General features: G+C 41.2%; 1 protein-coding gene across 5 annotated transcripts in view; it reads right to left on the reverse strand.

Moving 5' to 3' along the window:
• Positions 1-457: 457 nt before the first annotated feature.
• LOC116242356 (uncharacterized) overlaps positions 458-26,775 on the reverse strand; it is a 197,248-nt gene continuing 170,930 nt past the window's right edge. For 2 of the 5 annotated variants that reach the window (XR_016464260.1, XR_016464277.1), the window contains exon 6: positions 458-839. Coding sequence is in view for 1 of the 5 variants with exons in the window: in XM_090135525.1 (XP_089991651.1) it covers positions 13,389-13,399 (11 nt within the window). In the remaining 4 variants the exon portion in view is untranslated. Of the gene's footprint in view, positions 840-12,954; positions 13,400-26,775 lie in introns of those variants that run through there. The other 3 variants (XR_016464262.1, XR_016464259.1, XM_090135525.1) reach the window with 2 other exon arrangements.

Genomic DNA, 26,775 nt, shown 5'->3' on the forward strand with positions numbered 1-26,775 from the left:
TTTGTTTTAATAAGAGATTTCTATTTTGAAGTATTTTCAACCGAACTGTTGTGTCCTGAAAGAGGACTGGAAACTGTCTGACCATAAGAGGGGAAAGAAATAAAAAAGTCTATGTAAAGTTGTCAAGTGGACCATGTAAATATGGAGCATGTAAATAAACCCTATTTCCAGAAACTAAGCTCCCCTCCCCGTGATATACAGACATTATTTGTATAAATGGGAAAAGCGCTTAGGTAGAAGTTGTACATTTCTTTTAAATAGGATAGCTCTCCAATCAATAGCCCAAACTAGGCTATTAGTTACAACAATGTATAATCGTTTCAAGGCTCTTTCAGCAAGATATAGTGGGTGTTTAGTCTTGTAATTAACCCACCACCACTGGCCACGCATTCTCTCCACCCTGTAATTATTCGACTTAAAAAACAACACCATTCAAAGCATACATTGCATAGAACATTAAAATTTTAATGTTTTTACACTCACGCAATGTTTATAACTCACTCATACATTTCAGGAGCAGAAGTCATTTGGCCAGATCTAAGCTTTTCTTTTTTTTAATCAGAAAGGTTAATTTGGAAACAACTTGAGTTAGCATGCACGGAGTCACTGGCTTTATATATTTGTTTAACTCTTTTGGAACTAATCTAAAAGTATTGAGTGGTTTTTCACTTAAATGTACCTTGCCACTGAGCTAAGAATGTAATGGGTAATGAATCACTGACTCCAACAAATTGCTGTTCTTCTTGGTTGTAGAACATGCGTAAGTCCTGTACGTAGAGAACTGCAGCCTCAAAAGAAAATACTTCAGGAAGCTTATAAGTGAAAATTTTGGTGTAAGCCTGTGAAAAGAAAATGTCTGCTCAGCAAAAAACAAAACAAACAAACAAACAAAAACAACAAAAAAGCAAACACAACATAACAATCTTCTCTCAGCAAGTTTTCCTTAGTAATGTTTTCTCATTCTCGAGGTCTTTGGCCAGAACAAGCATGGAATAGGAACAGGCTTGTACGTAAGAGTAAAAAGAGTAAAAAGCAACAGAAAGCCTTCTGTAGAAACCTGCAGTGAGATTTCTTTTATCTAACCTGAATTGCTTAAAAATCAAAAAGTGAGTGTTAGTGTTGACTCCCTCCAAGGGTAGTGGAGAGTAGCAGACATTTCCAGAAGGATTCAGATCGCTGCCTTGTGACAAGGTTAATCAGCTTATTATTCATGTCCTTATGCTACCTTTTAGATCGCAGAATAAGAGACTGATTTGGGTTGGAAGGGACCTTTAAGATCATCTAGTTCCAACCTCCCTGCTATAGTCAGGGATACCTCCCTCTAGACCAGGTTATTCGAAGTGCCATCCAGCTGGCCTTGAATGCCTCCAGGGAGGGGGCACCCACAGTCTCTTTGGGCAACCTGTTCCAGTGTCTCACCACCCTCACAGTAAAGAATGTCTTCCTAATATCTAGTCTAAATCTACCTGCTTCCAGTTTAAAGCCATTTCCTCTCATCCTGTAGCTACCTGTCCGTATAAAAAGTCCCTTCCCAGCTTTCCTGTAGGTACGGGAAGGCTGCTGCAAGGTCCCCCAGGAGCCTTCTCTTTTCCAGATGGCTGCAAAGAGCTGAGGTCAATCCCTCCTTGAGAACACGGCCACCATTCCCCAACTTCTTCAAATCTTCAATGTTCTGATTGTGTCATGGGCTTCACTTCAAAGCCCATATCTTGCTTTAGCCAATGATGGCATGTTGTATAAGACATTATACAGTTATCACATTTATACAGAAAGTCCCTCCACCTGCATTAAGCCCACTGCATTAAGCTCAATGAAGCACTTGCTCTTCACTTTCCAGAGGTCACAGCTCAGCCCAGCCCAACAGGGTGTAGAAGGGAGTAGCTGGGGGGTGGGGGGAAGCACATTAGAAAGCTTATTTTACATTCCAGAACATGACATAGAGATACCCAGGCTACATCTGAAAGCACTTCCTTTTTAGTTGGCTAAATTCATATATATGAAATTCTCTGCTGTCTCATCTCCTAGCATGGGTGTCTGCTCTTAGCACTGCATCTGCCAGTACAGGAGTACTGGGTAATTACACTCTGAAATAACTGAGCCCTGACTCTTCTCTGTGAGACCAATCTTTAAAAGGAGGCTGTGCATTTTTTCCTCTAACACCCTCACCTTTCATCCCTTGCCACTCCTTGATTGTGGGAGGGGACCAAGCCAAAATCACAGAGGTGATTCCTTTGGATCCTTCTAAACTCATTGGTCATAAAGCTTGTGACCTACTAGCCCTATGGTAAGGTACCTTGCATTCTGCAACCTCTGCTTGTTGCTCTAACCAGAAGCCTTGTTTTTCATACCTTTCCACTTTCTGTCTGGTCATTATTGTCTTTCCTCCTTATCATGTTGCAATATGTGTGTTGCTTTGAGGCAGGGACTGTCTTCTCATCGTGTGCAGCATGATGCGTGTGCAGCATTTAGCATCACTTGAAACACTCAGGCCATCACCACATGATAAATATTAAAACCTACTGGAAACCAAGTGTGACTACCAGTCCTGGTACAATAATCATCAGCATTTTGTATCCTTGACTGGATCATTTTCTCCCAGGAGAGAAATTTAGTACAACAGTGAATGGAAAAATCAGACCATCTTGTGGCAGTACAGGAAGGCTGACACAATGGCAGCTAGAACCTGTTAATTAACCTGTCATGCACAATATACAGCCTCACAGGTAATTTAAGAAATATGTGCTCTTCCTTACTGTTACCCAACAAGCACTGTGGGATCTAGTTAAGCAAATCTCAAACATGGTGTGTTCTACCTTACACGTACCTTCAGGGTCAGCACCTCTTACACAAACACTCCTGTATGCACTTCTTCTAAATGTAAAATTCCTGCTTACAGACTGTTGTGCTCACATTGTAGAAGAGCACTTAGCAGTTGCCAAACAAAAAACAAACAAACAAACCAGAAGCAGATTTGTCTTGAACAAAGTACTGTTTCCAAGGCATATAACTACAGAAGATTTTCCAGATCCAGCACTGCAGGTCAAGCAAATGAGAAGGGAAGAATTAAAAGTCATTAAGACGAAGATTATGGAGGACAGCTCTCTGGGCAAAGGATCTCCTGAATCACATTACTTCTACATTTCAAAACAGGAGTATCACCACTTTCCCTTTTTCTGACTAAAGTTAGAAACATATGCACAGAAATAGGCACCTAGATTAGTGACCCGTTTTCCAAAGTGCTGTAAACTCCCAGTCATCAAAGGCACCTTTAAGTCCTCACTTACAAATGTAGACCACGAGGCATGAAAACGTGTCCTTTGTCTCCCAGCAGTACTTCTCTGAATATGAGAATTCAATAGGAAAGCTGTGCAAAAAAAATTCACCCTATCTGAAGGGATCATGGTGGGTGGATATTAACCACTCTGTGCGACACATTTCTGGAGTTGGTGGGTGCTGCTCCCACACTGGGAGATGCTGTGAGACTGCAGGTTCTCTCTACCTCACAGAATCATAGGTGCACAGAGTGGCAGAGATTGGAAGGAGCTTCTGGGGCCATTGGGTCCAGCTCTGCTCAAGGCAGGACACCCAGAGCAGGGTATGCAGGACTATGTCCAGGCAGCTTCTGAAGATCCAAGGAAGGAGACTCCACAGCCTCTGCGGGCAACCTGCACCAGCATAGAAGTGCTTCCTGATGTTTAAACAGAGCATCCTGTGTTCCAGTTTGTGCCCATTGGCTCTTGTCCTGGCAAAGGGCACCACTCTAAAGAGCCTGGCTCTATCTTCTTTGCACCCCTTGCCTCATATTTATACACATTGATGCAATCCCCTCAGAGTCTCCTCTTCTCCAAACTGAAAACTGTCAGCTCCATCTTCTCATAGGATAGGTACTCCAGTCCTTTCATAATCTTGGTGGCTCTCCATTGGACTCTTTACAGTATGTCCATGGCTCTTGTATTCTACTTTCCAAGCCCTGCTTCTAACACATGATGGAGATCAGCCACCCTGGGCCCACCTGCATGCACTTTATGCTATTTGTTTACAGCTGCTTTGAGTGAGCAAGTGTTACAAAGCACATTATAGAGTCAAGAAGTAAGCCTTCTAGGCCTCCAGTTACATCACCAGCAGCACCTTAAATCTAGGGTGGGCTTCCCAAGGCCCAGGCATCTCTACTTGAGTAGAGTACTTTGAAATGTTCACCCTGCTCTGGATTTCTTTGCAGTTACTGACACTAATCCGACTATCAGTTACCATCACAGGATACAATGGCATGGTGAGATTACAGTTCCTTCCTATTATAGCTTTCAGTTGGCAATAATCAAAAGAAATATCACCTGCTAAGGAGACAATACAGAAAATGCCCTACTCCAGATATGAGCGGTGATCCAAAGGCCCTGGTGTGGAAGGAGTAATGGAGAGACTCATCTATACACTAATGGACTGTGAGGCGAAATGTACAGGAGATGTCTACTGGCTGGTCTAATAGAAACTATAGTATTCAGCTGTTCTTTGAATTAATTCAGGGACCTGCACTTGGTGAAATCTCATCTTTCAAAAAGGCTTGAGCTGCAGGTGATGAGACCAAGGATAAAGGGCCTTGCAGGGGTTATCCTGACAGTTCATCATCCTTGCTGCTAAATGTGTGTCGTGTTGCATTGTTTAAATTCACCTTCCAGGCACTAGCTCTTGCCACGCTTTTTGCTGTTTCATTCACTAGCCCTTTGGAATTTAATATTTTCTCCTTTTTAAAACATTCGTAGCTTACCTGCTGTTTTATGACAATGCCACTTTATCTTCCTTGTTTTAGCTAGCTAAACAGATAACTCCTTCTTTCTGTGTAATATGTTTTTTCTGGCTTAGAAGGAGATACCAAGGCCCTTTACTGCACTTACAAATGTATCCTAAGTTTTCTAAAGGGGATTCTAGCATCCATTAAAATGCTTGGCTGTACTGCGTTGGTTCAACTCAGAGTACACAGCATTATTGGACTTATTAAAAAGTGCATAACTAAGGGAACGTTCTCTCATGCACACAGTAGCTGTCTTTCTAGTCATACATCTTGATAACAAAGGTAAAATAGCTTAAGGAGGAACTATTTTAATTCTATCTGCAGTAGTGCAGCTAATTTAGTTCCTTACAACGGGGCTTTTTGAAGTCTGGAAGCTTCTAAACACAAATCTCTCTATACATAAATAAATATGTCTACTTAATACTACTTTTTTTTTTCTATGTCATGTTTTTAGGCCAAGAAGTGATGTCACATTTAGGATGATGTAAAGCTGAGTCCTAATAATCTGATGGATTGCTCTGGGGAAGGTGCTAACACATCCTTAAGGAATGCAGTGGTGGTGTTCTTCAGTGGATCATAAATTGCTTGTAATGACTCTTGAGACTGTATACATATATGATAACTCTTCACTTGTTAAGGTTTATATGTTCTTGTTAAAAACAGTGCAAGTGCTACTGAAGGTCAGAGAATACTGTCACTGTTAATAATTCCTGCAGTACGTATCTTTGCTCACTGGTCAGATTTGTGATTTCTGACTCAGAACAAATTACATTACATACACTTTATGAAAGGTAAAAAGCATCCAGTGATATTAAAAGATGCTTTCAAAAATATTTACAAGATCTTTGAAGCTCCTACTTATTTGCATTTGTCCCTGGAAAGCAGAAATACCAGTGTTATAGCCCTCATCCTTTCAGCAAGAATAATACATTGAAACAGATTAAAAAAAAATAATAATTTAATACTGTCATAGGCAAATGAGTTCAGAGGGCTCCATTTTTAGACAAAGCAGAGAAAAAAAAAGTCTTAAGAAACTCTTATTCCTTTTTAATATAATTATTTTCCTTAAATAGCATCTTAGGGAGACTGCAGCTGCCTAGCTTGGCTGTGCTACCTGTTCAACAGCCTTCTGGGTTAACTGCACAGGAGACTGAAAAAGTTTCACACCAGTGCTAGAAAAACAAAATTATACCAGACCTAAAATGAATTAAGCAGCAAAGAGCCCAGGCTAACGTGTTAAAATAACCTTCTCGCTGCTGATTTGATGTTTTCCAAGCAAAGCCAAGATCCTTAGTCACTGATGTAAATGGATTTGTTATTGACTATGACAAGAGCAAAACTGAAACACATCTGTGCTTCAAGACTTTTTGCAAAGGAATTTGGTACACTTTCTGAATAGTGATAAAACAAAAGCAGCATTGAACATGTGATAGATGCAGAGAAGGAACAAGAGGAGAACAAAAAAAAAGGTTGTCAGTTTTAGAAGTCTCTCTTCCCATTCTTTCTTTTCCATTTTTCCAGTCTTCCTTTCCCCTCTCTTTCTTTGTTCCTTCTTTCTCCTTCTTCTTCTCTTTCTTTCCCTTTTCTTCTTTCCTTGCTCTTTATTATTATTTTTTTTTTCTTCTCTCTCTTCTCATTCTGGAAAGCACTTAAATTATTGTTAAGTTCTGCTTAAGTAAGAAAGTAACACAGTTCATGCTAAGTTACACATATGCTTACATATCTTTCCTGACTAACAACAATTATGTGAAGTCAGGCTGTAATTTGGTTGTTCAAGGATTTATCCAGCTGATAAGAAGATGTTTGCCAAGGTTGCCCTTAGCGCAGACAAGCTGCACTCAATGTGGTTTCCCTGTTGAAAGACAGGGCCCTTATAGAGGGGCACTTCAGCTTGGGGTTCTGATGAACTTGTTCTTAATCAACCCAGGAAAAATATACATGAAGTCAGAAAAGGGAGAGAACACAACTCTTTGTGCTAAGGACCATCATGCTGTGGTCCATCCTCAATCACTTGATGTTTTCAAAGGAGTGTTTTAATCCACCAAGCTTTGGCACTTGGCTTATTCCTATGCTTAAGTACTTAATGAAGCGATTTTCCTAAACTGAATGCCTGACTGTTCCTAAGACAGGACAAAGGAAACTGCTCTACCTTGGAGAGAGATCCTGTCTGACAAAATTTGAATATCCTACTTGGGCAGACAAGTTCCCTTGTGGGAATGCTCCTCTTCTCTGACATGCCAAACCGGTGGGTTTGCCTCGTTTTTTGAAACTACTATACCTCAAAGAGTGAGGTATAAGCAAGCCTGCCAGATGGGAAGACTCAGTATCCAGTGACTGTTGAGTCTCTCCTGAGCCAGGGCAGAAGTCAGACCATGATTTCAGTCTAACTTTCTCCTTTCCAAAGCTTTTCAAAATCATGAACAAACCAAATAGTTGCTTATGAAAATTAGGGCATGAAGATTAATCGTAACTGGGAGTGAGCATAGGAACTCCCATTGTACAGACGCAGGAGGATGCAGAAATGGAGTGAAGCAGGAAGAGAAGGCAGGCCTCTAGTTTCTCATTCTCCTCCCTACTTACTCACCATGCACCTCTGGTAGGTACCTGTCACGCTGCTTTTGACTCTGACTTGTAAGAGGTATTTGTAAACGCAGCTATTCTGAGCTGTCACTGTGCAGAACCTGTGGTTGCCACCCTGGGCTGAACCCCTGTCACGTACCCTAGATCTGTCCACAGACTCAGACAAGTGCTGATTCAAATGGCTCACCATGTCTGAGGAACTTTAGAGCGAGTGGAGGGGAGGGAAGATGCAAGTGCATCTTCCATACCCAGCAGCAGCACCAGCCTCTGCATGCCACCTGCCTGTCTGCTGCCAGATTCTCCTTAAAAGCGCTCCACATTTACAATCTGTTTCTGAGGCATAGTAATCAAGGTGAAGAGTCTCATTATAGACAGATCTGTTAGAGCGGGAGGTTGACAAGGAAGAGCTTGGATCTGAATAGCAGCGTCTCCATTTGCACCATTCTTGGATCAGCCACCTACAGACAGGACTCCACCTCTCTGTTGTGACTTACTCAGTTACAGCCTGGCACAAGTTGTGTTCAAGCTAAAGGAAAAAGTTCCTATTTAGGCACTAAGCAAAGATGAGATCCTGAAAGTTCAGGCTGTGCCTGATAGATAAGTGCTGAAGGATGTCTGGAAGAGGAGTTAGCAGCCAAGGCATGCAGAAGGAATAGACTGCAGAACACTGAGGGAATTTTAAGGGTTACTCAGATTATGTACTCATGGGTGTCAGCAGTGCTGGCAATTTGCCTTCTACATAGTGGCAGTATCAGCTTAAATCTGATTTATGGTTCCCTACAAAAAGCATGTGTTTTCTTCAAAGGGCTTTAAGAGAAACCACGCAGATTCAATACAAATTGACCTATCCTCTAGACTGGAAAAAATCAGCCTATTATGTTACTAAATTCAATAAAAATTATTACTCTACCAGTACATAATACCCTGATTCTAGCAATCAGATAAGCAAAACCTTAGTCATATGGATGAACACTGGAAAAAAATCTTCAGCAAGAGAGTGTCAATTTTAATAATTGTATGTTTGATTTCCATGGCAAATTTCATATGTCATTCATGTCTCTTAAACAGCAAAAAATTGGCAGTCCCATGGAAGACAGACTCATTGGTTTGCTTTCACCTAAGCTTGTTTTGGTACAGAAATACATTAGTTGTTTTATGATGTTTTTACATCCAGATGTAAGTGTAGCTTATGTCACTACGTCTGAAATATATTCACACCAACGTCAAGGCAAAACATTTCAGTGGAGCCATGTTGATTTACACTAGCTGGAGTTCTGGTAAGTTTTTAAAGGCTCTTTTGTAGCGACACAAATACAGCGCAAAGCCAGCGTGAAAACATGAATACGTAAGAATTTTGACATCTAGCTATAGCTCAGATGTATGTAGCTATATAACTAAAATGCATGAATACACATTTCACTCTCCAGCATTTGTCGTGAGATTAATGTAAGTGGATGCAACTGAATGACCGTAAGTGTGCTCATTCCTTATAAATGCTAGTCACAGTGCCACTGCAACTATAGATCAAGGTGGGTTCTTGTACAGTACTCATGTTCCCACTATATTGTTATGGCAACAAGCCATAAGGTTATGGGAATGCAGCCAGCTGTGGCCGCTCACAGAGCTATGATGACCAGCTACAGCAGCGGCCCATCAGCCCAAACTTCTCTCCATTGTGGTCATGGGCCTCGGGGTACCAGACATCTCAGTATCAAATATATGCTCCCCAATCTTTCTTGTGTGGAGCAGAGTAGGAAGGGTTACTGGAACCAGAAAAGATCAGAGAAAGAATAAATGTGAACGTAACGAACAGAAAATTAAAAGAGAGAGACAGAAGGATGAGAATTTGCGCAGAAAAGAAATGCAGGGTAAAACATGTAGAAAGATAAAGAAACAAGTTTCTAAGTGATTGCAAGGGAATGCTTCCATCAAAACTCTGGTATTACAGCTTTGAAACTGTCTCTGGACTGTAGTTCTTGGCAGTATTCACTACATATGGCAGCAATTCCTGGTCATCAACAATAGGGATCTGTAAAACCCAGATTTCCTGCAGGGGAACAGCAATTTAAGAAATGCAAACTTGATATACCGTTTATTGCTTTATATGAATTTCACTCCTGATTGACTTTAAAACAGCTTTTCCCTTGCAAGATGATATCTCCAGTTGACAAACAACTTGACTTGGAGCCCATTTGTGTGCTAGGAAAATACTGTGTATCAGCTGTTTCTCAGAAAGAAACTCACCATAATGAAATTTGTCTTCTAGAATAACCATGCAAAATAGTGCTGATCAGCAAATGCTTAGTAACTAACATTTATAATGGTTTCTTTTAAAGTAGTGACTTCTATTTTTATGCTGAACTTTCTCTAAATTGGTGACACAATGTTATCTCAAGACCATTCATTTGGATAAGACTATGCCAGTTTCCTCAAAAATGGTTTTCTTTCTATGTATTTTGTATAAATTTGGAGTAGGGAGGCACTGTGAGGAGCAAAACACAGACTATATTGAAGTATTTTTTAAAGTAGGATTCTTAGAAGTTGATGTCAGTTAGGGAGTAAGGCTGAAAGTTTATGATAACTTGCCTAACTTTTAGATAGGTTTTGTATCAGATTTGTCCAAAGATTTTGAAGAGATGCTCTGGAAGATAAAAAGAGCCAGCCCTAAAAAAAGATATGGAAAACTGGTGTTCCAGAATCTCTGTGAACATCCACCTTGGGCAGAGAAAAGTCATGGCACCAAAAAGCACACCCCAGCAGCATGTGACTAGTCATCATGAACTGAAAAAAAGTCTGTTCAAGAGATGTGATGTCCAGCAGATCTCCATCTGGTTTATTGGCTGCAATCCTAGGCCTCACTTTGTGTTAGGATCCAGAAGCCCAGAAGAGCTGCAGTGTTTTCAGACTCCAGCTATCTTCAGAAATTTATTGTTCTTTTTTTTTTTTTTTTTTTTTTTGTTTTTTTGTTTTCTATTCTTCAATGCTGTGAAACAACTTGTTCTTTTTATGTTCCTTAATCTGAGGCATGAAAGTCCACAACTCAAATGCATGCATATGAACACATATGCATATGTAGAGTCAATCTGGACAAGGCTTTACTGTTCAAACATTGTTCTATATGATTGTTTTCCAGACTATATTGTGTGTTTATAAGTCTGACAAGAACCAAGTTATAATCTACAGTCCTAAACTGTAAAGGTAAATATAGCTTTCAAATTTATCAAATCAATAAACATTGCTTAGGACAGAGGCAGGGAAAGGTAACAAATAGATTTTCAAGGTTGCCAATATGATTTTCAGTAGCAAGCTGTCTGATTAAGTGCTCACCTGTTTAAGAACACAATTCTAAGAAGAAAGCCTTAGTAATCATCCCTGAATCAGTGAGATTGATTATGACAGTTTTATGACAGAACAAAGAAGGTTAACGTTTTCAATCACAATTTGACAGACTTTGGTTAAATTCCTCAGTTGTGCTTTCTAAGCAAAGGACATCTCTCAGATTCTTTGAAAATGCAGAGGGACTGATTATTTTTGAAGTAATTTGACTAAATTCCCACATAATATTGAGACTCATCTGACTTTGGTATAACAGTTGTAATTAATTCTAAATAGTTGGATATTAAAAGTATTTTATTTTTATCTTTTGTTTAAGTTTTTGAATTAATTATTGAAGTAGATACTGAATTTCACATCTTGCAACACTCAAGCCCTATGAGACTATCAACTGGTCAACCTAAACACCTGGCCACATTTCCCTAGTGCTCCTTCCTGATCATTGTTCAATTTCTTCTGCCTTAACCACCTGCTAAACTGAACTGTGCTGGTTGAATTTAGTTAGTGTTTTAAAGCTGATCAAATACAACAAAAAGCTCTAACTTAGTATGCTCCCATTTAAAATATTCTAAAGATTGAGCTAAAGATTTAGCACAAAACACTTGGAAACAGACTGAAACTGAACCTAAGCTGCAGGGAGACAGGATGTGCCAACACCATGAGTGGCTGAAGCTAAGATCTCAGCTGCCCATCCATGTGTTCTATGATGTGGCACTGAAATCACTGGGGACAGGCAGAGATGGATGGGTTTAGCTGCGCAGCTTAGCATGATGTGCCTCTTCCTCACTGCCTCTGCTGTCCTGTTGTCATGCCAGTGCCCAAGTTGCTCATGAAACTGTCCCTCTGCTGCTGCCATTCACAATGGGATGCCTTGAGAAAACCAAAATTAGTAAGGATTTGCTTTCAGCTGTCCAGCATCCAACAGAGAATTCAGGTGCCTAAAACTGGGCTGCTGCAACGCCTGTTCCCCTGCATGCTAAGCTTATGGACTTGGTTGCCTACAGAGAGCATGGAAAAAGTGAGTGACTCAAATTAGGATGCAAACAGAACACGTGCTGAATGAGGCAGTGCTTGATGTCAGAGTGCTTCTGCCACGTATCCCAACAGAGAAACATTGGATGCAGCTTTGCACATTCTCTAGAAAACGTCACTGTGCTTACTCCTGTCAAAAAGTTGACAGTGTGTGTGCATCTCCTGTGTGTATAATAAATAAGCTGTTCAGGAAACTATGAAAAGAGGGAAATCTTCACATTGCCAAGGGCTTGATAGCACACAAGTAACTCACTGCACTCTGCTTTCAAAAAATTGCTCAGTATTTTAGCACTGGCATGCTATTATATCATTAGCTTGTAATTTTGAGTGAGTATATGATCATTCATTTGGTTTTATATCTTTATTGCTTATCTCTGGGATGAAGACAAGGAGAGGGCTTCTGGCTTGTTTTGTGAATTCCAAGTACCATCTGCATTCCAAAATATCTGAGCAAGGACTGTTCATTAGATCCACTGGAAATGTGTTAGCATTTTACAGAGATCACTGCATGCATTTCACTGAAGTGACAGGCAGAGCACACTGCTACTTTTTGTCCCCATATGTTAGCTGCTTTGGGCAGGAGGGGTGAAACAGAAGGTTCCCAGAGTTCCCTTCTATCCTCAACTGCTCTGTAACTCTGTGATTTTATGTGTAAAATGCCGATTGAGAGGAATGTTTCACTTTAGTCTTAATCCTTTCAAGCAACTGGATTGGTTTCAGAATTGACAGGAAAATGAAGATGCTGATATAAAAAGAAGCACAGACAGGATACTTTCACAAATTCTGAAAAGAGCGGAAATGAGAGAAATCACAGTTGCATCACTTTCACCAGAAACCAGAAAGGGAAGTGAAAACCACAGGGGAAGCCATCAAAACCAACTGTGTCACATCGTCCTGTGTGCAACTGTTTTATAGTGGGTAGCTGGCATGGCACCTACGTCATCTGACTACTACTGAAAGACCACTGTCAAATACCAGCATCCACAAAGTATTATTTGTTTCTGGTGGACAGGTCTTCTCTTTTGATCAAAACTTGATTTCTGACTGTTTGCTTGAAAATGGAAGGGAAGGGAAGGGAAGGGAAGGGAAGGGAAGGGAAGGGAAGGGAAGGGAAGGGAAGGGAAGGGAAGGGAAGGGAAGGGAAGGGAAGGGAAGGGGGGAGGGGGGAGGGAAAGAGAAAGGGAAAGGGAAAGGGAAAGGGAAAGGGAAAGGGAAAGGGAAAGGGAAAGGGAAAGGGAAAGGGAAAGGGAAAGGGAGGGGAGGGGAGAGGAGATCTTCTTCAGTTGAATGAATATAAAAATGGAGATAAAGGAAGCTTACTTTAAAGCACCTTTCTATCGCACCTGTCCTTGCTGGAGAACTTTGTGTCTCCTCCCTAATGTCAAATAATAAGAGTGAAGACTTGTGTTTTGATCAAGCTGTGTCAGAATGAAGAGTCCAAAACCAAAATTTGTGTCTCAGTGTCTTCTGAGCTCAGCTTTAAAGATAGGCTTTTGGTTCCCTCATTACTCTTTGCCTGCTGCTCACAAAGGGATGACCGCCAGATTCACCAGCAATGTGCCAGCATGCCAGCTGGGTTGATTCTTCAGGGCCAGTAGCCATCCACATCAGCATCAACACTTGGATCAGCGGAAGTAGATCTCGATCTGCTCTATTTTCATCTCAGATCTAAAGGAGGAGGAAAATGTGTTTGAACCTGTCTTACTGACACTGTGTGTGGGGTCTGCCCAGCTACACAAGTCAGGGACTGCTGCCTTCAGAGAAGGGCATGTGAACAAGAAGTCAACCATACCTGCATACCTCTGGTCAAAACGTGGTCTAGGAATGCTCCATCACAGCCACAGGGACTGTGTGGATGAGGAAATACACTGAAAGAGGAACACATCCAGGAGGAGGAACAGCTTAGATAGAAATCTGCCAATCCTTTTAATGCAGCATCTATATCACACTTCTTATCGACACATCTCAAAGAGCTTTCCTGCCTTTGATTCCAGATCATCATTTTTTCACACCTTGCTATCTGTGCTCCTGTGAAGGATTGTCTGCACTGTGATAATTTCAAAACACAGACTGTTTTTGAAGGCTTAGATTGAAGAGCAGTAGAGCTCCTTCTAAGATACACGGGAGTACAAAACTTGGAGTTATTAAAACCTGAAAGATGGCAATAAATAGTGATGTGAAATAAGCAAATGGCAATTAACAGCAACCTGCTAGTAGCTTAGGATAGTGGGCAAAGCATGATGAACTTGCAATCAATTAAAGACAGTGAACAAGCTATCTGTTAGAATCAGCAAGCCAGCACACAATCAATCAACAGCAATGCAGAATTGGAAGATGGGGAATAATACTAATAGCAGGCAGATAACACATGCACTGACATCTTGGTAGGATACTCCTTGGAAGCATCCTATGTTTGTAAGCCAGGGATGCAGAAGGAGAGGAAGTGTGCCAACAGGGCACTTCTGTACATCAAAGAGGTGTAAAAGGGGGTTGGTTGTCAGAGTCCCAGTAGAAGTCCTGTATCAGATTTCAGATGCTCTTTGAATTCATGCCACACCTTACGGAGGAAGATAGAGGTGCCCATAAAGTTGTCTCCTTTCAGAAGATATTGTCAGGGGAGAGGCTGGAGTGCTCTGTAACAGACTGGTAGCTCAATAAACGGTTGGGTTGTGGCTCCAAATTAGACTGCACTCCACCACCATCCCAGTACATCTGCAAGGAATAGCAACTACCTTTTTTGCTACTCTTGTGAGCAGCATCATTCCGATATTTCATATGAAATCAATGGAACTGACACCAGCCAAGAAAGTGCTATTGAACCATCCCCCTACTGCTTCTCCTAAAAGTGCTGCCATTCATTCTCCAGGACTCCTTCTGGGTTTGGATCTAAGACTCACTTGTGACACATGGGAAGGACATAATTAGTCTGAGAAGAAATACCTGTTGTTCAAGATGAAACATAGTGCATCATTAATATAAGAATTACAAAATCACCTGCAGAGATTCTTTTTAGTCATAGATTTTACCCAGAGGGTTTGACCTGAGCGCATAATGCAAGTCTCTGAGACAAGCAATGGCAACCTCTCCCACTTTAGCTGTAGTTCATAACTCCTCTGGATTCCTGCCACACTACCAGAAGTGTGCTAGGTGCCATATGTGTCTGCTGTGCTACCTCCCAAAATGTGTCAAAAAGGCATTTCAAAGAACATGGCAATGGCACCCTAGCATCCTGTGCCATACTGTCCTCCCCCAGCCAGCCCTTTTGTTGTATGAAGCTTGCCAGCCTTCCAGCCTTTACCCACACCATGCACTGACCAGCAACAGAGGTTTGTGCAGTGTTGGAGATGGGGTGCAAGCTTCCTGTGATAATTATACAAGAAGCAAGAAGAAAACAACCTGATGAACAACTTGCTGTGTCCTTCAGAAGGGAGCTGCAGTGGTCTCCTCACAGTTTGGTTTCCTTGCAGTGAACTGCTCCTGCTCATCCAAATTATGAGGTGAGTGGAGGAAAGCTTTAGCTTTTCTTCTGTGCTGTTCACATCGCATGGCTCTCTTGCATCTTCTGCATGCTCACAGAACAGCTTTTGTTTTGTTTGCTGACTTTGGGAATGCTGAGAAATACTGTCTGAGTGCCGGATTGTCTATGGCAAAGAAGCTGCACTGTCAGGCTCTAAGATGCTGTAATGCTCTGTATTGTGATCTGCTCTTAAAACTTCAAAAAAAGCCAAAAAATACAGCTGCTGCAGAACAACTCCTCCAGATCCCAGCTCACAAGTATCACAGTTTCTTCTTCACTGCTCTGGCTGACTCCAAGTCAGCAGCATACTTTAGCATTTTGCAGCCTGAAACTTGATCGAAATCCTGACACCACATAGCTGCTGGTAGCCACGAGCTACAGCTGGGATGGTGCAGTGCTTACCTGGTAGGAAAATGAAGCCACATTTTATTTGCTGCTCTGCCAAAGGCGTAAGTTCATTTGAAGGGACATTGGGCCCATGTTAGAAGGCAGAGCCAAGACCCACCAGATTCACCACACTAAGAGAGAAATCCTGGGAGAAAAAGTGGTCTCCACTGCTGGTGTCAGTTAAACAGACTGAGATTCTGGTTACAGCTGCCTGGTGGATGCCTCTTTTCAGGTTGTGTCATACAAAGTTGGCATGGGTAGTGCAAGTCTAGGACAAGGACTTCAGTTCCTCCTTCTGCTTCTCCTCTTCTCCCTGGAAAACTACTCCCTTCATTCTCTGGGCACCCTAAAGAATGAAGATCCAGGCATTGGGTACCATACTGAAGATTTCCTTTGGCAAATCAAGTAAGGAGCTATAACCGCACTTTTTCTAACTTCATCTGAACTAAATACGCTTTAAAAATGTATACAATCTTATTACAATAAGTAATAAATATTATGGCAAATATCTCATTGTATCTGGCCTGTCATTTAAATACTTTTTTTTTTTTTTCCTTCTTTTGAAGTCAAACAATATTTTGTGTTGGACACTTTCTTTTCCCTTTGCAGTAAAACAGAAAGAGCCCAGAGATTGGGGAGACTGAAATATCTTATCCCCTGCAAAACACAGACAGGCTGAAGCCGTGGCCCCAAGCTTCTTGGTGCTGGCAGACCTCAGTAAGAAAGGAGCGGATTGAGGCAAAGCATTTGCTGAATGCATTGTAGGATGTACCACGCTGCTGCCAGAGATGGAGGAAAACCAGAGGCTCTGGTTTAACAGATCACGTGCTGCTAAGGAGACTGCATGAAGAATGGAGGTGGGAAAGGGTTGCATTGGGCTGGCTGGCATGGCGGACAGCAGGAGGACAGAAGGCAAGGAAAAGGCCCAGGAATTAGGAGATCATTTACCATGTCAAAGACAGAAAATAAAAAGAACTGGTGGTCCAGCACAGTGAGTTGAAAGACCAGCAGAGTATGACCCAGAGGGGGAAAGTTTGGCCCCACGGGGACTTACCACTTCTCAGATTATATTCTCTTCCAGTGGCCCTCAAAACAGGGGGAGGAAGAATAAAAAAAAGAATACTCTGTTTTCCCTATTAAAGCCTTGATACATCTCAACAGACAGTATTCTCCCTCTTGGCAGTCAGATCCTTTTTCTCTCCCAATAAAACAGCCTCTGGAGAGCAACTTAGATGAACAACTTGACTAGAGCGGCTTAGGACAGCACGTGCCGCCCTCAGTGGCCAGATTGAAATCTGAACTCCTGCCCCTTCCATGTGCATGAGTTCATATTTTGGCAAGTTCACAGAGTTTCTAAACAATTACATGTTTAGTTTACTGGTCCAAAAGGGGAAGCCACTACAGACAAGTAAATAATATGCAGAGATAAATTTCTTGAGAAATTAAGGTCTCAATGAATACACAAATATACAAAGGATGTATAAATAAATGACATTTATAAATAGTATACTTGGCATACTCTTACTCATACTAGCTTTTTTTTCTCCAGTTAAGGCTTAAAAGAAAACTGCTTCATGAGGATGTTTTCCTACACTACATTCAAGATTGCCAGCGCGTTGGCTCTTAAGTATTCAGAACACACAATAAAATGATGCTGCTTCATCACAGTAAACATTATTGTATAAATCTCTCTTTTTAATTTACTGTGCTCAGTTGTTATTAGTCTCATTCATGGTAATCCAGTGATCTGTTTAATCCTGTTTTCCCCTGACTAGTAGCAGGGGAAGTCAGGTTGAAGTGTAGGTATGTGTTGTCTCTTGTTGTCCTGAACACCAGAGCCTGCACTTGCCGTGTGGGGTGAAGGAGAAAGGAGGGAGAAGCTGCAGCCCCTTTATGCTGCCCCATTACAACATCCTGCTCAGAGAGTCATGTTGGCTGATAATGAACTACAAACTGGAAGATAAACATCTGTTTGCTATAATGCCCTGAGTAGGTCTCACTGGTCTACTCTGCATGTAGATGATACCATACTCATGACCATTGCACTGACAGTGCTCCTCTGCCTCAGGAGAATCCAATGTGCAGGCAGTAGCACCAAGGCACAGAACACTTCAGGGATCATTTCACCAACTATGGTGTCCAGAGGATGAGGCCAGCTATGAGCACCTGTGAGCATCAAGCACAGGTGGCTTGCTCAAGATCACATGTGAAATCAGTAGTAGGACTGATATTGAACGTTGCAGGATCAAGCTCACATCTGTGTTCCTAACTGGACAACTTCTGACAAATCAATACATCATCAATTGGAAGATGACGAATAAGGATTTTAAGAGTATTCTGCTCATTCCTATCATGCCTCATGTTTTGAGAGAAAATAATATCCAATTTTCAGAAAACAAAACAAAACAAAACAAAAACCAAGAAGCACCTTGTAACCAATAGTGGCTCTGTAGAAGTAGGAACCCAAAACAAGAGATGGCTCATATCAGTGGCCAGTTTAGCAAATCTTTCTGCCTTGCAAGATTTTAGCTATCATTTGCCCTTAGCCAAAAACCAAACCAAACCAAACCAAAAAAAAAAAAAAAAAAAAAAAGGAAAAAAGAAAAGAACTGAAAAAGAAAGAAACGGAATTTCATTCATTTTAAGAAGCTTATGATGTCACATGTGAAATGTCAACAGATAACAACTTAGACTAATCCCTAAAAGATGACCTACTTGAAGGTGTTTGATAGACTCTGCAATTCTTCCATTCAGCATCAGTGAATGACGTTTATGATGCTAGATTTTAAATGCATCAGATTTTGTGCAAACCAGCTAATTTATTACTGAATCAAACCTTGATTTCTTAGTCTAACATTTAAGAAAGAGAACGTTAAAGAAACAACTTATTTCCTCACCATAAACTCTGCCTGGAGACCTCAAACTTTCATGTTTCCTTGATTCATTTTTATCTGAGCTGTTCTCTTTTATTACCACAAATATGAAGCTAGAATTTTCTTCTAATTGCTTTTCTTTTCATGGAGGTCTTGCTCCCTCTGGCTCGAGGGCTTTTCTTTCATTGCAGTCAAGGGAGCATTAGGCACAGAGGCTGGTGGGAGCAGGAGTATATCCTTAACAGACATAGATCAAAATTACAATGCTACATACATCATGTGGGTAATTTTAGGGAAAAGGAAAATTCCATCCTGTCTGGACCTTTCAAGTAAACAGGGAGATATTTCGTGGCTTTATTATTATTATTTTTTTATGCAGAGGTATTTTTCCACATGGCACCAAACACAAGAGGTGGGAAATTACTTCAAGATTAATAAAGATGTTGGCTCAGCAAAATTCACCTCTGTCCAGAAGGCCAGTCCAAGGTCTGAAATGATCTACAGGCCTTGTGCTGACCCTTGGCACAGGTGCACTTTTCACCGTCACGCAAATAAAATGAAGAGGCTTTGCCTGAGTTGAGCTAAAGAAGGCAAGAGCCAAGAGCGGCCACACTGACAGGCCGTGCATTTCACTCTGTTTTCTTCTTAATTTCCTTGCTTCATCAGTGCTTCTTGGCTTACATCTAACATGTCTTTAAGGAATCTGCCTAATGGGTGAGATTTGGGCTGGAGGAATTGATTCAAACCTGCAGATGCACAGTTTGTGGAAGCTGCAGCCTGGGGGGGTGCAGCTGGAAGGGATGCACTGCACGTCAAACATCAGAGCATCACCCACCCCAATACTCTCAGCATATGAAGGAGATCCGTATTTAGCTGCAACCTGGCTAATGGGCATGAAAACCTGCTTGCCAGGAATGCAGAGACTTCATGATGCTGGCTCCAGGGCAAGGGGGAGCAGCTGATGGTTCAGAAAAAAATGGAAAGAAATGGTGAAGAGATGAGTGCTAAATTAATGCAGTTGGTACTGTAACATTAAGAACTCCCAAATGGTAGGATCGTTTCAGGATTTCTTGTGTGCCAATGCTATATAACTAACAGATTTTATAGTATTAAAAAACAAACAATAAAGAGCATCTAGTAAATAAAATGCAATGAACACTTGCGAAGTAGCTATGTTGACACTGACAACTTAGAAGACCAAATTCTTATTGAGGTCAAGCTCCCATGTCTCAGTGAGAAGCTGAGGACCTTGCAGGAAGAGATTTATGCAGGTTTGAATTCTTGCCTGTGTCTGTTGGCTTCAATCAAAACAGAAAAGCAAGCAAGAATAAATGTGATCTCTTAAAATACAGGAGTGGTACTGAAAAAAAGAAGCCTGGAATGTTACGAGCTGTTCTCCACCTCCACAAAGGGAGGAATCCTTCTATTACTCATCACTACTACATTTTTCAATAAGAGTAAAGCCTGGGACTTTTGTGAATGGTATGTATATTCTATGGATCTCATCCACTCACTGTGGGTCTGATAGAAAAAAAACTTTTTAACCTATAAGAATAATAAAAGAAGAAATGAAAAAATGAAACAGTGAATAAGCAATTGTCAGGAATATTGAGACTTCTGTACTTATAACATTAAATTGAAATACATTGGGTATTTACAATGCTAAGCAATTATCAGGATGTTCTCACCTGCACCTATTTGCTTATTGCATACTTTCCAGAGTCAGTTTATTAATATTTTACCAGCAGTTTTCTGCAGAGACTGCTCATACAAAGGGATAAAGCAAATGGGGGCCAGTGGGATACGAGATCTCAAAGTGAAATGCAGGCACTGATTTTTGAATCTGAAGTTTGTGATGATGGAAAGCTCAACAAAGCTTGCAACGGATGCAAAGACCGGATGAGAAAACAAAGCAACCTACTTTTTTATAGCACTAAATTATCCAAGCTGCAAGGATCAAGTTCAGACCAGTGAGCTGGTTATTTTCCTTGAGTCTCCACATAATCCTCCATTCGACTCTCTGTGCTATGAACTCTGGCTGTCGCATTGAGCCAGTGAAAACCTGCTTACTGATTTTGATTATCTGTCTTCTGAATGACCATCCTCCACAGCGCTGTGTTATTACTGCCAGCACAGCCAAGAGGAGGGCTTGGATTATTTTTCCTCCTTTAAAATTGCAGTGCAATTTGTGGAAGGAGAGATCATTATGACCTTGTGTGAACTGGATTTTAACTGACACCTCGCTTATTTTGGGAACAAAGGAGAATTTTGGACAGACAATATTGCTTGACTGCAGAATTTTGTTCGTCTTTAAGTCTTCAGAAGATACTCAATTTTTGTGGTTTTTTTTCTTTTTTTCTTTTTTTGGTCAATACTGCATACTGCTTTATGACTAACAAATAGGCAAATATTCAGATCTGTCCAATGAAATAGTACTTTTTAAAGCCCTTTCACAAACAAAAGTCAAAAGTCTCTTATAAAAGATGGGAAACAAACAAACATAATTTTTAATTGCACTCTGATATGGGTTTCTGTGCAAATTTGGTGTATTAACTTAATGTTTCTGATGTGAAAGTTGGGATTTTATCTGGTTTCTTGTACACTGTCCTACTTATTGCTCATCTTAGTTTTATATATATATATATATATGGTGCACATGTATGTACATGTATATATACACAGTTAAATGAACTGGATATAGAAAGGTCCTCTACTCTTTCTCAATGCATTGACTTAGAAAATTCTTAAATTATCACAGAAAATCTTTTTTTTGGTTAGATATAAGGAAAAAGTCTTTTACAGTGAGGGTGGTGAGGCACTGGAACAGGTTGCCCAGAGATGTGGTGAATGCCCTGTCCCTGGAGAATTTCAAGGCCGTGGTCAAACTGATCTTGCTGTGGTATTCATTGCAGGGGAGTTGGACTAGACAACCTTTAAAGGTCCATTCTAACCCTAAGGATTCTATGACTCTATGCGCTAAGAAAGGATTTAACATTACCCAAATTTTGGGTTGTATCCTGAGTTTGGCCTAGCCACCTCAGGGGAAAAAAAAAAATAAGAAAAAAAGTGAAGAGTCTGTTTTCCAAAACTGTCATATGAGCTAGGAACAAGATAAATGAAAGCCTCTTCAGCTCTCCCAGTGTCTGAAACACAGGTCAGGACAGAATGAAAACTGAAAGTCATTACTCTCTGGGGTGGAGCCAAGATGGGAAGTGTTACTCACATCTCTGCTTGCAGCAAACTGCATGAATTACGGCTGGGAGCCAGACCCTGGGGACATTCAACATTTCTTAGCTATCTCATCCCTTGCCCTCCCTGGAGAAACACATGCTTGGCAGGACCAGAAGGCATGGCCATGCTGCGAAATGTGCTGGTAGTGAAATGCTTTAGGCAGACCAGAAGTTCTAAAACAGAAAATCTTTTTGGAATATGTACATGTACATATACGTACACACATATGCACACACATAAAAGTGACTTCAGAACCAAGTTTTGCATGGAAAGATGAAAGACATTGCAGGGGATATTGTGGTGCAGTTGAGGTGGTCACTGAAAAAAATATTTCTTCTGAAAAGTGTATCTTACGCAGTTATGGGAATCTTTTCTAGAACAAATTTGGGGATTTCTGAATTAATTCTCAGACAGCTGGATATGGAAGAAAAGAGGAGGAAGCATTCTGCAAAAGAAAGTGACTACAACTAATTTCATTGATTTGTTTTGTTGTTTGCTTCCAGCAGCTGCTTTATTGCTTGCTCTGGGATAAATGACTGAAAAGCTCTAGAGCAGTAGAAGTTGCTTGGTAGTTAATTCTCTCTCCTACACCTTCTCCAAAAACAAAGCTGTTTCCAGTAAAACTCCCAACAGGCACACTCCACCCCAAGGTGTGACCATGAAAGAATGCCAGGTAGAACCAACCATCCTTCAGCATTTTATGGAGAGGCAGTTGGCTCCAAAATATCTCTTTTCCAGATGTTAAAACCCAAATGGGTTCCAGCTATATTACATCATGCTTATGATTTGATCCATGGGGTGCTGTTTTGTTGTTATTTTGGATAAGATACCTTTAACAACTGTCAGAATGAATGGAGATGATCACAAAGACTTGGTGTGCTAACATCTTTCCCGTTTACACATCCTAAGGTAGGCAAGGCAAGGATTATTTATCTATGTATTGAGTGATAATGAAGATGCATTGAAACTACTTCAGAGAAAACTGTGAGGAGAGGTGTATTTACATATCTATATATCCAACTAAAGCCCATTTGATGTATGCAGAATAAGAGTGCCAATCTCCAGCACTCAAAAAGTGCAAGTACCACCTTTTACTCCGGTTGAATTTTCTCAGATAACTAGCAATGCAGGCTAGCATAGCTGGATGCTAGCAAACTTACCCTCTCCTCCCTTTCTGTTTTGGTTTGTTTTTTGAATTCTTTCCTACCTCTGTTTTATTAGCTTGAATGTTAGCTGGCTCCATTGATTCAGACATCCACGTGGAACAAAAATAGATTACTAAACACTTCTTTTTCAGGAGGATGCCTGGTTTCTATTCAATATCAGATTTTCCTTTTTCAATACCAGCCTATTTTCCTTTTATTTTTATAAGGGCGCACATCTAGTCCTTCCATTTTATCCTAAACTGCATTCATTCCTGTTAAGTTTATGGCAGGTGTGCCCACTGATTTCCTGATGCTTTCTGAAGCTGGGAGGGTTGCAGCCTCATGGCAGCAGCCTGCCTCTACCTTTTGTGCTCATAGATTAAGGAGAGGAATGAAACAGAAGGGTGATGATCAACAAAAAGTGAATAGCAATTACAGTACAGCTCCCCTATTTTTTTTTAGAATAATCAAGTCAGCGAAGAATATTCAGTAATACATAGTTGAATGTCAAAGTGAAATTCAGTAACAGTGCCAAGCACAAATGTTCCTGATTTCTGCCACACTTTGGGCTACCTGCAAGGCTAAAGTGCAAAGTGTTTCCCTTGTTTCAGAGCTGATAAATGAGACCCCAGCCCTTTAATAGAATAAAGGTCATGAAGAAGGCCTCAAATTGAAATTAATTAGATTTCCTTTCTTCAAGAAGGCAAGAGTAGCCACACACTGGATCAAACCAGTGTCTACAGCTCAATGCATTGCCTTGGACAGAAATCAGGGGTAAGTACCCAGGGAGAATGCAAGAGGAGGGCCTGCATGTAGTGGTATTTCCCTGGAACAATTTTCCAGCTTCCAACAATTTCTGGCTCAGGGTTTCTGTGAGAAAGATGAAGTGTGTTTGCATTTAATAGCCCTCGGTGGAAAATCCATGGAAGAAAAATCACTTCTTAAGCCCCCTTCCCCCCTTTCAAAGCATGCTATTACCCAAAGAGTTGGAAGTGAACTTTTGTTGCATACTTTTGTTCTCACAGCGGCTCAATGTTTGCAATTCTTGGCAGGGGCCATTCACTTATCGGTGATTCAGCCTTCAGTAATCAGCACAATGGTGACACTGTACAGGAGCAGCTCAGGGCCAAACCTGCAAATCCTACCAGCACCTCCCCTCCTTGTCCATCTTTCTGGTTATGAGGTGGGAGGAATGATGTGAAGCCTTTTCCTGACATTTAAATACATGAGCTGATGAGTTATTTCTGAACCAAACCCAAAATAAAAAGGATGGCGAGAAGGCACTCGTCTCTTCCTACTAATCAGCTGTAGCAACTTTTTATCTCTCAGCCTTTCCTAAGTTTTCCTATTAATATTAAATCCTCTACTCTTAGCATTTAGATTAATCATCTATTTCACAGTAAACAGTTTTATTATTATATTTTGCTTTGGGCTTTTTTTGTTTGTTTGTTTTTCTAATCACTTCTTGTTAAACAGAAGTTTACCTACATGCAAAAGGCCAAAATCAGTTACTTTGGATTCCTGTGGGCCATGGCTCCATGAGTCCAGAAATGAAACTTTTGTAACCACGCACTTTGTCAAAAATCTGAGAGCTATGGAACATTAGTGCATTTATCAGTCTGCTGAAACAGTTGTGCTAATGGCAGATAACATTTTCCCAGCAGATCTGAAGTGCTTATTGTCTGTAGGCCTTTGACAGGACCTCCCACAGTCTGTTCTGACCTACACCCCAAGGTCATGGTCTCTGGATATTGCCATGCTACTCTGTAAGCAGGTTCGACTCTCTTCTGTTTGCACTCTCAGCAGACTGAAACTGAGATCAGACTTATCTTCATCTGCTGCCTCAGTTTCCAATCATGGCTGTGCCTGAACTCATGCATGCACAGTACTGACAACATGACTCAGCTGCTCTGTCTGCATCTGCAGAGAAAAAAGTCACCTTCCACAGATATTAAATGAATCCTAATGGTCTTAAGCATAGCTACCAGCCTCAGCTGAGCCAAGAGTTTTGTCCATGCACTTGACTGTCACAGAGGAAGGCAAGAGTTAGTCATCTGGCTTTCCTCAGTGGCCCAATCTTGGAGCAAGGCCTGACACACTGCCCACTTATGCCCATTCCCTGCAGGCAATGTATATGGAGAAACTTCTGCATAGCATAAAGCAGCTCTGAAGCTGTTTTGCTTGCTGTCCAATTTTCACACTAAAGCAGAGCAGCAGTCAGTAGCAGTGAGAGGTGGATGACTCTTTCCTTAATACTTTGGCTGGCTCTATTCCTCAACAGCCAAAGCATCAGGAAATTTAGGTTAATCAGCAGGATCTGTGTGAATCAGCTCTACCAGGTGTAGGGACACAGAAAGGTGTAGATTCATCCTGCTACTTGGCATGATTTGGAAATACCTTGGTAGACATAGTGCCAGACTTCTCCCAAAGAATATTTGCAGGTGATCCATGGAAACGTGAGCTGGCCTTAAAACTGGAAGGCTGATGTCTGGATGTGCTGCCTCTGAAAGTCCCTGCAGTGCAACTGAGACAGTGTTACTCAGCCACACAAAGGCAACCAAAGAGAGAGGGCAACTGCTGCACCAGGATGGCCAAGACACAGTCATGGTGCAAGCTGGCACAGACTCCCTGAAGCACACAGTTAACAATAGGATAGAAATGTTCTTGAGTGTTTGCTTCTGACCTGTATCAATCTTATACTGCCAGATGGTATGGTGGATACAGGGCTGGTATTAATGAATGTTGAATCACAGATTCATTGAACAATACCTAGGTCAGACTCCGCACTCCAAACCCATGTATTGAGGCTGCTGCTGAGCATGCCTCCTTATGCTGCTCAACGAGATGATGTGGTGAGATAGGAAGCACTTTACTATGCATGCTGTCTCAGGCAAGAAAGGGGCTGCAGGTAAGGAAGATAAGAGTCAGAGTGGTAATTAGAGCTAATATTAGTCTGGCTGACCCGCCTTGACATTAAAACGCCTTGGAGAATTTGCTCTTCCCTTAAAAAGTGAACACTGCTTTTCTGCATAGTCTGATTAAAAAAGTGCCAAGTTGCATGCATATGCCATTAGAAACTTGTAAAAATACCTCGCCAGGTCCATGCTCAAACTAGAAACAACAGAATTGTGTTGGTGGGACATCACCACTGCCGTTAGGGAGCAGCAGAGGGAGAAAAGTACTTTTAGCACTGCAAGAAGGTGGGCTGCTAATTAAACTAACAGAAAAAAGGTAGCTAACATTAGTTTAATTTCCATCTGAGGCAACAAAACAAATTGTTCTTCCAAGAGTACAGTTCTTCTGAAGCTTTTGTCTGGGTGCGGTATGTGGCGTAAGCTATGATGCAAGTGCAGGAATTTAAGCAGCTCTGACTCTGCTCTCCATTTGCAGCCCAACAAGCTTTTCTCTAGGCTAGTGGGCTGTTTGGTAAGTGACAGCATTTAGACATCAGCTTGTTAATCATAGCATTTAAATTCAGCTGGCTCAGCGTGATGTAGACCTTGGTTATTACGCTCACTGGTACAAAATGCTCAGTGTAACTGATGTTCTGGTGTTGGGACACAGGAAGCACCAAGCTGCTCCAGGCTCCAAGGTGTTCAGATGAGTACAAAGTGAGACAAACCATTAAACAGGCAAAACACTGACAGGAGTGAATTCTAAGTGCTTTTTCCCCATTAATTAGTCACCATCTCACAGTGGAAAATACATTAATATTCAAAATTTATGTTATTATTAAAAAGAAAAGAGTTAAAGCCCATACTGAAACAGAACTCCTAAGGCTGCCATAGCTCTGGCAGACAAAACATGTTTGGCTAAAACACAACAACCTCCCAGGTAGGAGATGTATTCCTTGTCTACACTGGAAACCTTGATACAGATGCCTTGGCAAAC

Source organism: Phasianus colchicus, chromosome 2 (assembly GCF_987193195.1).
Source record: "Phasianus colchicus chromosome 2, bPhaCol1.hap1.1, whole genome shotgun sequence".
Lineage (NCBI taxonomy): Eukaryota > Metazoa > Chordata > Aves > Galliformes > Phasianidae > Phasianus > Phasianus colchicus.